At 39.9% G+C, this 15,936-nt stretch overlaps 1 protein-coding gene across 1 annotated transcript in view; it reads left to right on the top strand.

The window, feature by feature from the left end:
* The window catches only part of prdm6 (PR domain containing 6), a 303,646-nt gene that overhangs the window by 5,527 nt on the left and 282,183 nt on the right, over positions 1-15,936 (top strand). Inside the window, exon 3 of the mRNA XM_078566831.1 lies at positions 1,389-1,693. Coding sequence (XP_078422957.1) covers positions 1,389-1,693 — 305 coding nt within the window. The remainder of the gene's footprint in view (positions 1-1,388; positions 1,694-15,936) is intronic.

The raw sequence follows: 15,936 nt of genomic DNA on the forward strand, positions 1-15,936 counted from the left end.
TAACAACAATAATAAATGGCCCCTGAAACCGAGTTAGATCAATACATTGATATCTGCCAGCATCCTTTTTTAAAGACTCAAGTGTGACACTTAAAGTGTTCTAAAATATAATAAATATGAAAGTTTTAAACAGAGGTTGAACGCATGATGCAGATAACTTGGAGAGAGTGGCAATATGACATTGAGAACACCTTTGAGCGGACCCTATAGGTTGGTTAGCACACTGACTGCAACTATGGACGGTACAAGTACTTGGGTTTCACCGCACAATGAAACAGGAACACAAGCAAACGGAAACATTTAAGAATAGAAATATGCATTTTTAAATTTACTGCGTAACTTATTGTTTAGCGAAAGGCAGAGAGCAGTTGCTGAAAAAAACCTTCAAATCCAAATTTAAACGCTAAAGAAGTACAGCTCCCCATTCAATTTTACCCTTCTCTTTGCACTAGTGAACTATATAAGTGAATATGATTTTGTAAAAATATAAAAGAAAATTCCTTTAAGAAAGCGAAACAAAAATGCGCAATAGCCATTTTTTGCCTTTTGAAGAATAATCTTTTCCCCCGATGCACTGGTGAAGTCTGTATAATAAATAGAGTCTTTAACCCTTGTTGTAAATTGTAATAAGCTGACTAAGGGATAGGTTGACATTTGCTGTTTCCTGCCGTCTCCTTCCACTAATCGACTGTCTCCGTCTCTCCCCTTACAACCCTTTCCAATTAGCCCTTTTTGTTGGCATGCATTCTCACTCATATCTTCCTCACTACTCAGTCAAGCCAGTCTCCTTCCCGGACCAGTCATTCTAATCTGCCTTTCCTCCTTGCTGTCAAGTTTAACCTGTCCCTCTGTATTAGCACTAAGTACTGAATGAAGCATCTTCACTCCCTTGGCGCTCAGGTTCCTTGTCCACTCCCTTACCTCCAAACTGCTCAAATGTGGCTCCCTTTCTCATGATCTACTTTTTTACCCAAAATTTACTACACTGTAAAAAGTAATTAATTGTATAGAATACTTTGAGATGAAAGAAATTGCATAAATCCAAGTACAATTACTAGTACTGTGATAGTCCAGTGGTCTGTGCCTTTCCTTTGCCAGTTCTTTTTTCTTGCTGCCTAGACTAACCTGTCTCCCATCAATTCTCCTTTTTTTGCCATTTAATGAAATATGTCTGCTCTCTTGCCACTCAGTCAAACTTTCAATTGCACTTATGATTTAATTTAACCTATTCCCTTCCCTTTCCCTGCAGTCTAACCTTCTTCCTTTGCTGCCAGATTAACCTATGACCTTGTCCTGGTCAGCCAGTCTAATCGGTGCTTGCTCTGCTGTCACATAGCCTAAGTTGTTCTTCCTTCACCAACTAATCTAAATTGTCCTTCTCTCTTCAGGCTGTGACATGTGTGCTGACAATCGGAATGGTGAGTGCCCAATGCATGGGCCACTCCACTCACTGCGTCGCCTCGTGGGGACAAGCAGCAGTGCAGCCACAGCCCCACCTGATGTGCCATGTGGACTGCGTGAGCTGCCGCGGGAGGTGTGCTTGTGTACAAGCACTGTGCCAGGCCTGGGCTATGGCATCTGTGCAGCACAACGCATCCCACAGGGGACCTGGCTTGGACCTTACCAGGGAGTTGCCATCTCCAGGGAAAAGGTGCAGGTTGGAGCTCTCAGGAACAGTCGTCACCTCTGGGAGGTAAGAAGCAACTGACCTTAAATCACTTGAACATCAATATGTTCTGTTCCACTCATGACATTGATTTGTGATGAAAATGTTACATAAAGGCGACAACATGGCCAGTGATGCTATAGGATAAGATGTTATTTTATGTGATAAAAGCTGTTTGCATGAAATATTTTCATTTTTCATGAACTTGACATCACATTCTTTTTGTTATCTAAAACAAAGAATGTGCAGGGTTACGGGGGAGAAGGTGGGAGAATGGCACTAAGTGAATTGGTCATTCAGAGAGCAGATGCAGATGTGATGGACCAAATGGCCTCCTTCTGTGCTGTAACACTTATGTGATTCTGTGATACTAGAACAATTTTTCATTACAGCCTATTTTGAAGAGAATGTTCAAGTCACATCACACAACAGTCAAACAAATGGATGTCATACTGTCCCCAGCTATATTGGAACCAAATTACAAAATAGTACAGTATACAGTTAAACTCATCTTTTGCAGCCTCTTTAACTCCTTCAAGATTTAACACATCAGTCTACTTGTGAAAAGGGCCTTCACAATACAAGTTTTGTATCTCTACGTGAGACTGAGCAATTAGCTCGCCAGAAATGAGTTCTGGTCATTTAGGAGCAATTCATCATATACTGTGATTGGCCGTGCCGTTTTCCACTTTCTATGATTGCTGTATATTTTGTACTTAAAAAGAGTAATGTGCATTTTTGTAGCTGAAAGAATTTTTGATGTTACTTTATCACTTGCAGTCATAACTGTTGAAATATAATTTTTCTTTTCATTATTATTGTCCATACATAAATGGGGCACTGCAAGAAATGTTGATATCTTCACATATGTGGTTGCTGTGATTGGCACTGGTTCTGACATATAAACCTGTAACATTAGCATAAGGTCTTAGAACTATAGAATCATACGGCAAGTTAAATCTGCAATAAATAGTAGCCCAGGTTTGCTTTACAAAAAGGATGATTGAATGAAGGACGATGTTATTAACCCTCAAATCGGCTAGCAGCTTGTAGTGAAGAAAAAATGCTCCATGAATTGTGAATCACCAAAGTTTCCAGCTGATTTGTGCTGCTCGCTGTTTGCCTTGTGAAAATGAGATTTCACCCTTAACCTCCTCATGATTTTCATGAAGTGGCAGTATTTGCACATTAAATGCCCAGAAAGTTAAATCTGACAATTATCAGTATAAGCAACCTTTTAATGATATGATAAGTATTAATGACTGGCAATCAACCCTCTTGGCCAGAAAGTAAACAATCACTAGTGGAGTCTAACTCCTTCAAGTTATGAAATAGCTTAGGAGATTTTAAAAACATCAAATTTTAAATTAACTTTTATTTATTTTCATTTCGTTTTTTCTCTCTCTCAATTCAATTTTTCCTTCCCTCTCTTTATTTCTTTCTCTGCCTGATTTGACATTGAATTAACCACTCTAATACACCTTTCTTCTCAGCCCTTGCTTTCTTTATTTCTCAATCCTTTAATCTCATTCGGTAACGTGATAGCTTGTCTGTTCTGTTCTTCATCAAGGTACCAGTTACCCTGTTGCCCTTGCTGCATTCTTATCAGCTTGCACTTCCAGCAACTTGTGGGCAAAAAAATTTAAAAGCTTCATGTGTAATTGTAAGTCTAACCAATGGGATATGTCATAGTATACTCCACTCCATCAAAATCTGGCTCATTGTGCTTCCTGGAAATATAGTTGTTACCCTTTGCTATAATGACAGAGGCTCAACTTATTCCTTACTAGGAAGTGGTGCTACCCCAATAGCTCTCCTATTGATATTATATTTGGAACAATACTCAGCAAAATATTACTTGTATTATAGGTGAAAAATCAACAAGTCAAACTTTATTTTGATTCTTGACAAGGACTGTTATGAATTAAGTTTATTGGGTTAATAGATTAAATAAAAGGGTGTTCGTTCAATAACTGTTATTTTGCTGAAAAAAGTAGATTTTTTGTTGAAGCTTTTTGCCTTGCACTAATCAGGACAATTCGTATGAAAATACCAATGTCAGGGAAAACAATGTATTTATACTGCATCAGAATGGCGCTGATTGATTGGCAAGTGGACTCTGATTGGTGGAGGTGTTGCCATGGGGAATGAACCAGTTGATTGGTCCATCTGCCAATCAGGGTCCACTTGCCAACCAATCAGCACTCTCTTCTCATACAGTATAAATATATTGTTTCTCCTGACATTAGCATTTTCTTGCAAATTGTCCTGATGAGTGCAAGACAAAAAGGTTTGACAAAAAATCTTTTTTTATCAGCAATACTCAAGTTCTGTACTACCAAACAACTAACTGTTATTTTCTGAGTATAGCTTTGATTCCAAAGAAGAAAACCTTTAATCTTCACTGGAAATGTTTTATGATCCAGGTATTTAAAATACTTGGATGATATAGATATAAGCAACGTATTTAACCTAGACTGTTATTGAAGAACTGGGGCCATAGGACACATAGTTTCAAAGTTATTAGCTTCAAACAAGACTAGAGATGTTGGAAGAGCTTTTTTTCTCAGACAGTAAGTGTAATTTTTTTAAAGTGTCTTTATCTGAGTCATTTGCCAGGATCAATTTACAATTATATCCATTTTCTTCAGAACTTCAAGTATGCCATCTTGAAATCTCTGCAAAATTGACCAGGGCGGTTTCATTAATGCTTCCTCATAATTTTCTCCAAAGTGAGATAGAACTTATGATATTATACATATGAAACACTTTATACGGTCTGTCGAAGTACTGGGTGTAGCAGGTTGAATGCTTCTTTTTTTGCTCCATGCTCTGTCATGCCCTTAATGCTCAACTATGCTTAATGCTGTGATTATATAGTTGTAAAGCCAGAAATGTTTTCTTATCGCTGTTCAGTTTTCAGGGCGGTTCTTTATTTGCTACTTTAAAGTTTGCACTTCTAGCATTTTTAAACTAATTACAATTCATAATAATCAAGTTGTAGAGTAGAATACTTCTTCAATTTTTATAATTTTCTTTGTTCTTTCATGGGACATGGGCTTCACTGGCAAGGCCAGCATTTGTTGCCCATACCTAATTATTGAGAAGATGATGGTAAGTCACATTCTTGAACTACAGTGGTCCATCTGGTGCAGACACACCCACACAGCTGCTGGGAAGGGAGTTGCAGGATTTTGATCTCGCAACAGTGAAAGAATGGCGATATTGCTACAAGTCAGGATGGTGCATGACTTGGAGGAGAACTTGCAAGTGGTAGTGTTCCCATGCCTCTGCAGCCCTTGTCCTTCTAGGTGGTAAAGGTCATAGGTTTCGAAGATATTGTCAAAGGAGCCTTGGTGAATTTCTGTAGCGCATCTTGCAGATGGTACATACTGCTGCCACTGCGCTTCAGTGGTGGAGGGAGTGAATGTTTTAAGGTGGTGTCAATCAAGCCGGTTGCTTTGTCCTGGGTGGTGTTGAGCCTCTTGAGTGTTGTTGGAGCACACTCATCCAGGCAAAAGGAGAGTATTCCATCACACTCCTGAATTGTGCCTTGTAGATGATGGACAGGCTTTGGGGAGTCAGGAGATGAGTTACACATCTCAGAGCTCCCAGCCTCTGACCTGTTCTTGAGGCCACAGTACTTATGCCACTGGACCAATTCAGTTTCTAATCAATGGTAACCCCGCATGATGTTGATAGTGGGGGATTAATGACGGTAATGACATTGAATGTCAAGGGGCGATGATTAGACTCTCTGTTGTTGGAATGTTCATTTCTGGCACTTACGTGGCATGAGTATTACTTGCTACTTCTCAGCCCAAGTATGAATGTTGTCTGGGTCTTGCTGCATATTGGCATAGACTGCTTCAGTAACTGAGGAATTGCGAATGGTGCTGAACATTGTGCAATCATCAACAAACATCTTCACTGCTGAACTGATGATGGAAGGAAGGTCATTGATGAAATAGCTGAAGATGGCCGAGTCTAGGACACCACCCTGAGGAACTCCTGAAGTGATGTCCTGGGGCTGAGATGACTGACCTCCAACAACCACAACCATCTTCCTTTGTGCTAGGTATGACTCCAACCAGAGGAGCGCTTTCCCCTTGATTCCCATTGACTTCAATTTTGCTAGGGCTCCTTGATACCGCACACAGTCAAATGCTGCCTTGATGTCAAGGGCAATCACTCTCACCTCACCTCTGGAGTTCAGCTCTTTTGTCTACGTTTAGGCCAAGGCTGTAATGAGGCCAGGACCTGAATTGCCCAGGCTGAGCCCAAACTGAGTGTCAGTGAGCAAGTTAGTGCTGTGTAAGTGCTGCTTGATAGCATTGTCGACGACACCTTGCATCATTTTGCAGATGATCGAGAGAAGGCTGATGCATTGGTAATTGGCCAGGTTAAATTTGACTTGCTTTATGTGAAAGGGTCATTCCTTGGCCATTTTCTACATTTTCGGGTAGATGCCAGTGTTGTAACTGTACTGAAACACTTTGGCTACAGGCGAGGTTGGTTCTGGAGCACATGTCTTCAACATTATTGTCGGAATGCTGTCAAGGCCCAGAGCCTTTGCAGAATCTAATGTCAATATAAGTCAGTTCTGGAGCATTTGTAGCAAGATGCAATATAAAGCTTCTTTGCTTTACCGCAATGATGGGGAAGATTGCTTATAGATTCTATTTCAACAAAGTTGTAAACATTCTAGAATGCATTAATACTTTTACTAAAAAGTATCAGAGAAAATTCCCCAGCTAAGTTCACAGTCTGAGCACAAAATAACCAGAGGAGATATTTTTCCAATGTTCTTAACCCCTCAGAGAGTGCATCGATATATTTCATTCCATTTTCTATACCGATCATTCCTGCAGGAGTCTCTCTCTGAGTCGGACTGACAAACTTAATATCAACTTGTGGCAAATTAAATGCAATTGGTTCTGTCCACTTGTGTCCATTGCAAATTAGTTTGAGACTGCTCAGTCATTTTACTTACAGCTGTACACAGCTTACAGTTAAGAGACGGTCAGTTTTCCTGTCTGAGCTTTGTGGTGCCTAGTCTTCATACTTACTGCTTACATTTCTCACAGCTAATAGTATGGTCTTTAATAAAATTCCTTAACAAAAAGAGAAACTAATTAACATTTATAACATTTTAGGATATGAATCCCAAGTACAACCATAATTCTACAAATAGGCACACTCTTGGGGGACTCACAAAATTGCAGTTGTGTTATCTGTTATAATACTGTTTTCTATTTTCAGACATTTGCAAAGCATAAATCAAAGGTTGTTACAGGGGAAAAAAAAATCAAAAAAACTTGCAGGTCCAAAGCCCACAGACTTGTGAGAATTTCTTTGTGGCAACAATTCACTGCTTTAGCAAATGTCATAACACTTCAAACATATTTGAGGTTTTTTTTCAATACTTGAATAATATTTCATTTGGTTCTCAGTGACTTATCTCAGTTTGGTGATAAGTGACAGCATGTACAACCTGCTGGACATTTTGTTCGTCTCTATTGAAAGCTGAAAATGCACTATACAAATGCAAGCTTGTTTTTATCATGTTTCTTAGAAACGTCATAATGAATTATTTTGAAATATAGTTGCTGTTGCTCTGCAAGCAAACACGGCATTCAATATACGCTCTGCAGTTTCACAAAGAGCAATGAGATAGATTACCAATTTATCTGTTTTGGTCATGTTGGTTGAGATATAGTGCTGTCCAGAAAACCAAGAGACCTCACTGTTGTTTTTTAAATAGTGCAATGGAATCTTTCACACCAGAAGTAGGCAGACAGGATAATGTCTCATTCAGTGCAAAAACATTTCTGATAATGCCACTCACTTAGAACTGCACTGAAGTGTTAGTCTAGAGTCGGGCTTGATCCTATAGATGAACTTAAAGGCAAAATTGCAGCTGGTAAAAAAACTGAAGAAGTCAGAGAGGAAATAGTGGAGGTTTTGACTATAATTTTTCAACCCTCAGAAAAGCAAATTCTGCTGGAGCGTTTCCGATATAACACTTCTGTTCAAGAAGAGAGAGAAGGATGAACTTGCTAATTATAAACTAGTTAGTCTACAGTCAGTTGTGAGCAATTTTTTTAGAGTTGATTTTAACTCCTGGTGGGAATCTTGGGAGTTTCATTTGGAGACGTGACAGATTTAAACTCTGGGCCTCATTTGCACTTTGCTGGTCAACCTGTTTTGGCAGGAAGTGGTAGAAACATAAAAAATAGGAGCAGGAGTAGGCCATTTGGCCCTTCAAGCCTGCTCTGCATCATGATCATGGCTGATCATCCAACTCAATAACCTGCTCCCGCTTTCTCCCCAAATCCTTTGATCCCTTCCGACCCAAGAGCTATATCAAACTCCTTCTTGAAAACATACAATATTTTGGCCTCAACTACTTTCTGTGGTAGCGAATTCCACAGGCTCACCACTCTCTGGGTGAAGAAATTTCTCCTCATCTCAGTCGTAAATTGTCTACCCCATATCCTCAGACTGTGACCCCTGGTTCTGGACTCCCTGACCATCGGGAACATCCTTCCTGCATCTACCCTGTCTAGTCCTGTTAGAATTTTATATGTATCTATGAGATTCCCCCTCATTCTTCAGAACTCCAGCGAGTATAATCCTAACCGACTCTATCTCTCCTCATATGTTAGTCCCACCATCTCAGGAATCAGTCGGGTAAACCTTCGCTGCGCTCCCTCTATAGCATGAACATCCTTCCTCAGATAAGGAGACCAAAACTGCACACAATATTCCAGATGTGGTCTCACCAAGGCCATGTATAAATGCAACAAGACATCCCTGTTCCTGTGCTCGAATCCTCTGGCTATCAAGGTCAACATACCATTTGCCTTCTTTACCGCCTGTTGCACCTGCATGCTTACCTTCAGCGACTGGGGTACGAGGACACCCAGGTCTTGTTGCACGTTCCCCTCTCTCAATTTATAGCCATTCAGATAATAATCTGCCTTCCTGTTTTTGCTACCAAAGTGGATAACCTCACATTTATCCACATTATACTGCATCCGCCATTTACCTACTCACTCAGCTTATCCAAATCACATTGAAGCATCTCTGCATCCTCCTCACAGCTCACTCTCCCACCCAGCTTTGTGTCATCTGCAAATCTGGAGATGTTACATTTAGTTTCCCCATCTAAATTATTAATATATATTGTGAATAGCTGGGGTCCCAGCACTGATCCCTGCGGTACCCCACTAGTCACTGCCTGCCATTTGGAGAAAGACCCGTTTATTCCTATTCTTTGTTTCCTGTCTGCCAACCAGCTTTCTATCCATCTCAATAAACTACCTCCAATCCCATGTGCTTTAATTTTACAAGCTAATCTCTTATGTGGGACTTTGTCAAAAGCCTTCTGAAAGTCCAAATAAAGCACATCCACTGGCCTCGCCTCATCAACTCTATTGGTTACATCCTCGAAAAATTCCAGTAGATTTGTCAAGCATGATTTCACTTTCGTAAATCCATGCTGACTCTGTTCGATTCTGCCACTGTTTTCCAAGTGCTCAGCTATTAAATCTTTTACAATGGACTCTAGAATGTTCCCCACTACCGACGTCAGTCTGACTGCTCTAAAATTCCCTGTTTTCTCTCTTCCTCCCTTTTTAAATAGTGGGGTTACATTAGCTACCCTCCAATTTGTAGGAACTGTTCCAGAGTCTATAGAATCTCGGAAGATGACCACCAATGCAAACGCTATTTCCAGGGCCACTTCCTTAAATACTCTGGGACGTAGATTATCAGGCCCTGGGGATTTATCAGCCTTCAATCCCATCAATTTCCCCAACACCATTTCCCTACTAATACTGATTTATTTTAGTTCCTCCCTTTCACTAAATCCTGTGTTCCCCAGCATTTCTGGTACGTTATTAGTGTCCTCCTTTGTGAAGACAGAACCAAAGTATGTATTTAGTTGGTCAGACATTTCTTTGTTCCGCATTATAAATTCCCCTTTTTCTGCCTGTAAGGCAACTACTTCACCAATCTTTTTCTTTTCACATACCTATAGAAATTTTTACAGTCAGTTTTTATGTTCCCCGCAAGCTTCTCTCAAACGCTATTTTCCCCTTCTTAATCAATCCCTTGGTCCTCCTTTGCTGAATTCTAAACTGCTCCCAATCCTCAGGTCTGTTGTTTTTTTTTAGCCAATTTGTATGCCTCTTCCTTGGATCCAATACAACCTCTAATTTCCCTTGTAAGCCATGGTTTGGCCACCTTTCCTGTTTTACTTTTGCGCCAGACAGGAATAAACAATTGTTGCAGTTCACCCATGCGCTCTTTGAATGTTTGCCATTGCCTATCCAATGTCATCCCTTTAAGTAATGTTTCCCAATCCATCATAGCCACTCACGCCTCATACCATCGTAATTTCCTTTATTAAGATTCAGGACTCTAGTCTCAGAATCAACTACGTCACTCTCCATCTTGATGAAGAATTCTATCATATTATGGTCTCTCATCCCCAAGGGGCCTTGCACAACTAGATTGCCAAATATTCCTTTCTTCTTACACAGTACCCAGTCCAGGATGGCCTGTTCTCAAGTTAGTTCCTCAACGTATTGGTCCAGAAAAACATCCTGTATATACTCCAGGAATTCCTCCTCTATGGTATTGTTACTAATTTGATTTGCCCAATCTATATGCAGATTAAAGTCACCCATTATTACAGACGTTCCTTTATTGCATGCGTCTCTAATTTCCTGTTTAATGCCATTCCCAACATCACAACTACAGTTTGGGGTTCTGTATATAACCCCCACTAACGTTTTTTACCCCTTAATGTTTCTCAGCTCTACCCACACAGATTCCACATCGTCGGAGCTAATATCTTTCCTCACCATTGAGTTAATTTCCTCTTTAACCAGAAATGCAACTCCACCACTTTTTCCTTTTTGTCTGTCCTTCCTAAATGCTGAATACCCCTGGATGTTCAGTTCCCATCCCTGGTCACCCTGAAGCCATGTCTCTGTAATCCCGACTATATCATACCTGTTTACATCTATTTGCACATTTAATTCATCCACTTTTTTACGAGTGCTCCTTGCGTTAAGGCACAAAGCCTTAAGGCTTGTCTTTTTAACATTACTTGTCCCGTTCCCACTATTTTTCACTAAGGCCCTGTTTGATTCTTGCCCTTGATTTCTCTGCCTATCACTTTTCTTATTCCCCTTTCTGTCTTTTGTTCTTGTCCTTGATTCACCCTCCTCTGACTCCTTGCATAGGTTCCCATCCCCCTGCCATTTTAGTTTAAAACCTCCCCAACCACTCTAGCAAATATTCGCCCTAGGGCATCAGTTCCGGTCCTGCCCAGGTGTACCCCATCCAGTTTGTACTGGTCCCACCTCCCCCAGAACCAGTCCCAATGTCCCAGGAATCCGAAACCCTCCCCCTCACACCATCTCTTCAGCCACGTATTCATCTGAAATATCCTGCGATTTCTACTCTGACTAGCACGTGGCACTGGTAGTAATCCTGAGATCATTACCTTTGAGGTCCTACTTTTCAACTTACTTCCTAACTCCCTATATTCTGCTTTTAGGACCTCATCCCTTTTTTTACCTATGTCGTTTGTACCAATGTGTACCACGACCACTGGCTGTTCACCCTCCCTCTTCATAATGTAGGTATCCAGCAGAGGGAGATTAGGTGGACCAAGGTCCACCCTGGCATCAAGTTGATAGCAACAGTGTAAGTCACAGGAGGGCGAGTGTTTGAGGCCTTGGAGATGGAATTAGTTGAGAACCTGGCACAGCAGAGACCTGTACATGTGTTCTTCCTGGTCTCACTAAAGAAGATTTTTTTCACTTACTTTCCATGACTTTGCTGGTTTCTCAACAGTTTTACCTGGTGGGACATTCTCCCACTCAGGAGCAGGTTAAGGTGCCATTAAGATTCCATGTATACCATGGGATCCTGATTTTTGTATATTAGCACTTAGCAAGACATGAGATAACTAAGGAAACCAACATGGATATGATAAAGACAAGGCAAATTTGACAAACCTAATAGAATTATTTTTAATGAATTGACTGATTCCGTACATAAAGGATTTGCTATAGCTGTACTATATGTGCATTTTCAAATGGCATTCAGTAAGTTACCTCATGGAAGAGTTGATGCAAACAAAAAAATCAGGCTTATTCCATAAAGAAAAGGTAATAATGGATAGGAAACAAAGTGTTAGCATAAACGGGTGATAGGTAAGACAAGTAGAAATGTTATATTCCAGGCATAAGTTTTAGATATTGGGTTCAGGCATAGGACAAAATCGTTTGTCCAAAAATGTCCAAACAACACAAAAGTAGAACATTTGTCAAACAATGAAGAGGAATATAAAAAACTTTTAGGAGAACGTCGACAGGTCAGCAGTATGGGCAGAGAAGTGGCAGATACAATTTACAATGCACAAAGATACTACAGGGTATGTCTTGGGAGGACAAACAAAGAATGAGAGAAAACACTTAATTCAGGTAATTTGATGGGTGTGATTGAACAGAAAAATCTAGGCTGTGAATACATAATTCCTTAAAAGTGTGAATGCAGGTAATATATTTTCAGGTTTAAACATAGGAGATAAGAGCACAAGAACAAAGATGTAATGACACATTTGTACACTAATGTTTTAGCCCACAATTAGAGTAGTGTATGCAATTTTGGGCATTTCATTATAGATAAGACATCTTGTGAAAGGGAAAGGGATGTGTTGTAATTGCAGTGTACAGCATCTTTACATAAACATAATGGTCAAATGCCACTCTGTAGCATTATTTGCATTGTCCAATGTATTCCTCAAAGCAAAAATGAAACGTAGGAAACCAAGTATTTGTGTGTCACATGCTGTTATTGTTTGTATATGATTTAAAAAATATTATATCCTGGATATTCTTTCTACATTTTGGCCTGATCACTTAACTGCTGACGGCCTCTCTTTACATCACAACCTTTTCATCTCTGGCTGAAATACATTGTACTATGTGCTCTTGTACTTCCCTATATATTAACTGTGTTGAACTGGAAACTCATGGTAAATTTTCTTGCTCTAACTCATTCTCTGTTCAAACCTCAAAACTCCTTACCATCTTAAGTCCTTCCCTCCTACAATCTTCAGTCTTTTGAGCTCCAATCTCAGTGTTATTTAATCACTGTTTCATGACTTATTTTGCTTTTGCTCTTATATTCTTTTCAACCTTGTTGAAGCCTGGACTATGGACCCTTCAGTTTGGTTTCTCAATGAAAAAATGTGAGATTAAAATCATGCTGGCAAACATCATGCCCCAATGTTCCTGAGACTAAAGTCATGTTTTAAAATTTATTTCTATGTATTATTTGTTCAAATTGCATTTTATACATGTAAGAGAGATCCTTATAAGTATAAGTATTATTATTGTAGCCTGCTATTGTATTTCTGACTTATTGTGATTAAGATTGAAACATTTATGATCAGTAGAGGAGCGATGAAGGAATTTTTTGGTTCCTACAGGATTGCAGTAATAAGTAATAATGTACATGATTGTGCTGATAAAAGGTGTGAAAAGAATAAGGTCAGTAGGAGGGCACCTCTTTTGCACAGGGCAGATAGATATAAGCAGGAACTGGACACATCACTGATAATCCACTTATCCCTGAAGGCTAGACATTCTAGTGACTGCCACTTTTAGAGAGGGCAATTTACCCAACCCTAGCTTTGACCTTTCCAGCCCCTTAAAAGGTGGGAAATCATTAAAACATTAAAAGGGAACCCCTTTTCTTGAGGGGATATCCAGACCAATACCCTCTATTGGACACCAGAGTGGGAGGCCATACGTGCTCATCTGGAGGCTGGTATTCCTCAGCTTGTTCCGTGTGCAAATCTCCACAGATAAAGTGGGTCAAGACAAATTGGAAATAGTGCCAACACAGCCCAATTGGTCCTATGTTTCTGAGGGTTATGATGAGAGACCGGCAGAGATTCTAAGGAATTTGGGCTCCAAGTCACCCTATTAAGATGACAAACATAGCTCACAGTCAGTGCTACATTTTTATATACCATCCTAGCAGCTATGGAATGAGCCTTTGGCTTAGTTATACCATTCCCAGCACTGAGTCAGGAGGTGATGGGTTTGAAACCCACTTAGAGCAGCACCAATTAGTGGAGACTAAAATATGTTCTCGAGATACTGGTTGACATCTAGTGGGGTACGCATATCCAAATGGAGATAGACCACATGGTTAATGGTAGTAATCCCACCTCTGAGGCAGAAGAGTTGGATTTGAGGCCCTACTCCAGCCAGCTCCTACAAATAGAGACCAGAGCACTGACTCTGAATTTGGATTGACATCCAACTTGCGTCTCATTGGTGCAGGTGAGCCTCCCCTTGTAAAGGGTAGGTGGGGTTCTTTAGCCTTGCTTTAAACTCACTTAAGAGAAGGCAGTCCAAAAATGAAAACTGTGAGGAAGACAACAAGAAAGCACTTAAGCTGCCCTTCTCTAGTAATTGACTCAAAAATCTTGTGAGATGAGTTAGAACCTGATGTAGGGCAGAAATCAATGGATGAACAATATTTACTTTTAGTGCATTTTCTGTTTTCTAAATTTCTGAATATATGTTGGAATTTCCTAATTTTGATAATATTTATTACTGTTAAAAGTTGTATTTGTAAATAATATTGAGTTCAGTATATTTAAATATATTCATTATTCACATGAAAAGAGTACTACCGCATAGGTTCCATAATTTACCATGCCTTAGAATAATTTGCCATTACATTATTGTTCCTGATGTTTTTTATTAATACCTACAAAATAACCGTGTATTTTTAACTGGTACACAAAGTTCAAAAGCATCAGGATTTATAGACAATCTAGGAGACTCCGTCAAAAGTTTGTATCTAACAGCTTTTTTTTGCAGCACACAAAATGCTTTAGTTTTCATCCATCGACTTTGAATAGACAGAAAATCTCTAGAAGCTATGCTTCTCTGAGGCTATCTCAAGGTATCACAAAGCTGCTTTATTGATTGAATTAAGATGCGGAGCTGATTGGAAGGAGGGGAGATCAGGGCTAGCCATTTAGTCTCAGTAACAGTTAACGCCAGCTAAATTTTTAATATGTTTTTAACTCAAAAATAAGGACGAGAATGCAAGAGAAAAATAATATAGTGTGTAATTCCAGAATATTGCATGGTATGACAGGTTCATTGGCTCATTCTATCCTCTCAATTGAAAGATAATGAAGGCAAAAACCTTCAAATGATTCATAAGTGAATTGTATGTTGTTATGAACTGATTGTAGATGCTTTCCTTTGAGATGGCTGAACTAAGCTTAGCTCAGTGACCCGCTTGTCTGTATTTATCTTTTGATGTTTAGATGTATCTGAGTTTATCAAAGATTTTAGAAAAAAAATCTATTTTGATAATACAGAAATGTCGGCTCCATTCATTTATTTATTGATTCTGTCTTTCCAGTTTTTGACAAGTTGGGATCTTGCCTTGCTAAAATCTATCATATTTCCCATTTCATTTCAGCCGCAAATTTCTGATTACCATTTCCAAAGCCTCTATTTAAAATATTTCTTTATCTTTATTTCGGTTCCTTCTACCATTTGATTATGCAATCGCGAGTTACTATTGCTGCATCCACTTGTACACATTTATCGACTGCTGCTGGCTGAAGTTGTTCTCTGCAGCCACTTCCTCCCTTCACTCCACGTCTATTGCTTTAACGTCAGGCTCAAATTCCTCGGTTATTCACGGACCAGGATTTTACGGCGTCGCTGTTGGGTGTTTCCCCCACAGTGGATGCGGCGAGCCATGTAAATCTCCATTCAGTTCAGCGGGACCATAATATCTCGCCGGGCGGGAGGGGCCGTAAAGTCCTGGCCACTGTTGCATGCTGTAACATGTTCTGCTGCCCCCACCACAGCACCAATTGCTATCTCTCTCAGTGTAGCAGCCCCAACTGCCTCATCCCCTTCCCATAGAGAATATCTTATCAAACTCAGGTAGAATTTCTCTGGGTTTTGTTGCTCCCCTTTCTCTTCCTTTCCTACTTCTGCATGCCCCTTGCTGTTTTGTACAGCAATTTTCCAGTGACTCCCTATAGAATCATAGCCCTACCTGTGCCAACCTCCAGAACATTCATCTGCTTCCAAACAAAGCCCTGTCCGTCCATCACGTTATGGTGGCTGCATCATAGAAACTTCGGAACATGAGTAGGAATCCAATCCACCAAGCTTGTTTTTGGGATATGGACTCTA

The sequence above is a fragment of the Cetorhinus maximus genome, chromosome 2 (genome assembly GCF_964194155.1).
Source record: "Cetorhinus maximus chromosome 2, sCetMax3.hap1.1, whole genome shotgun sequence".
Lineage (NCBI taxonomy): Eukaryota > Metazoa > Chordata > Chondrichthyes > Lamniformes > Cetorhinidae > Cetorhinus > Cetorhinus maximus.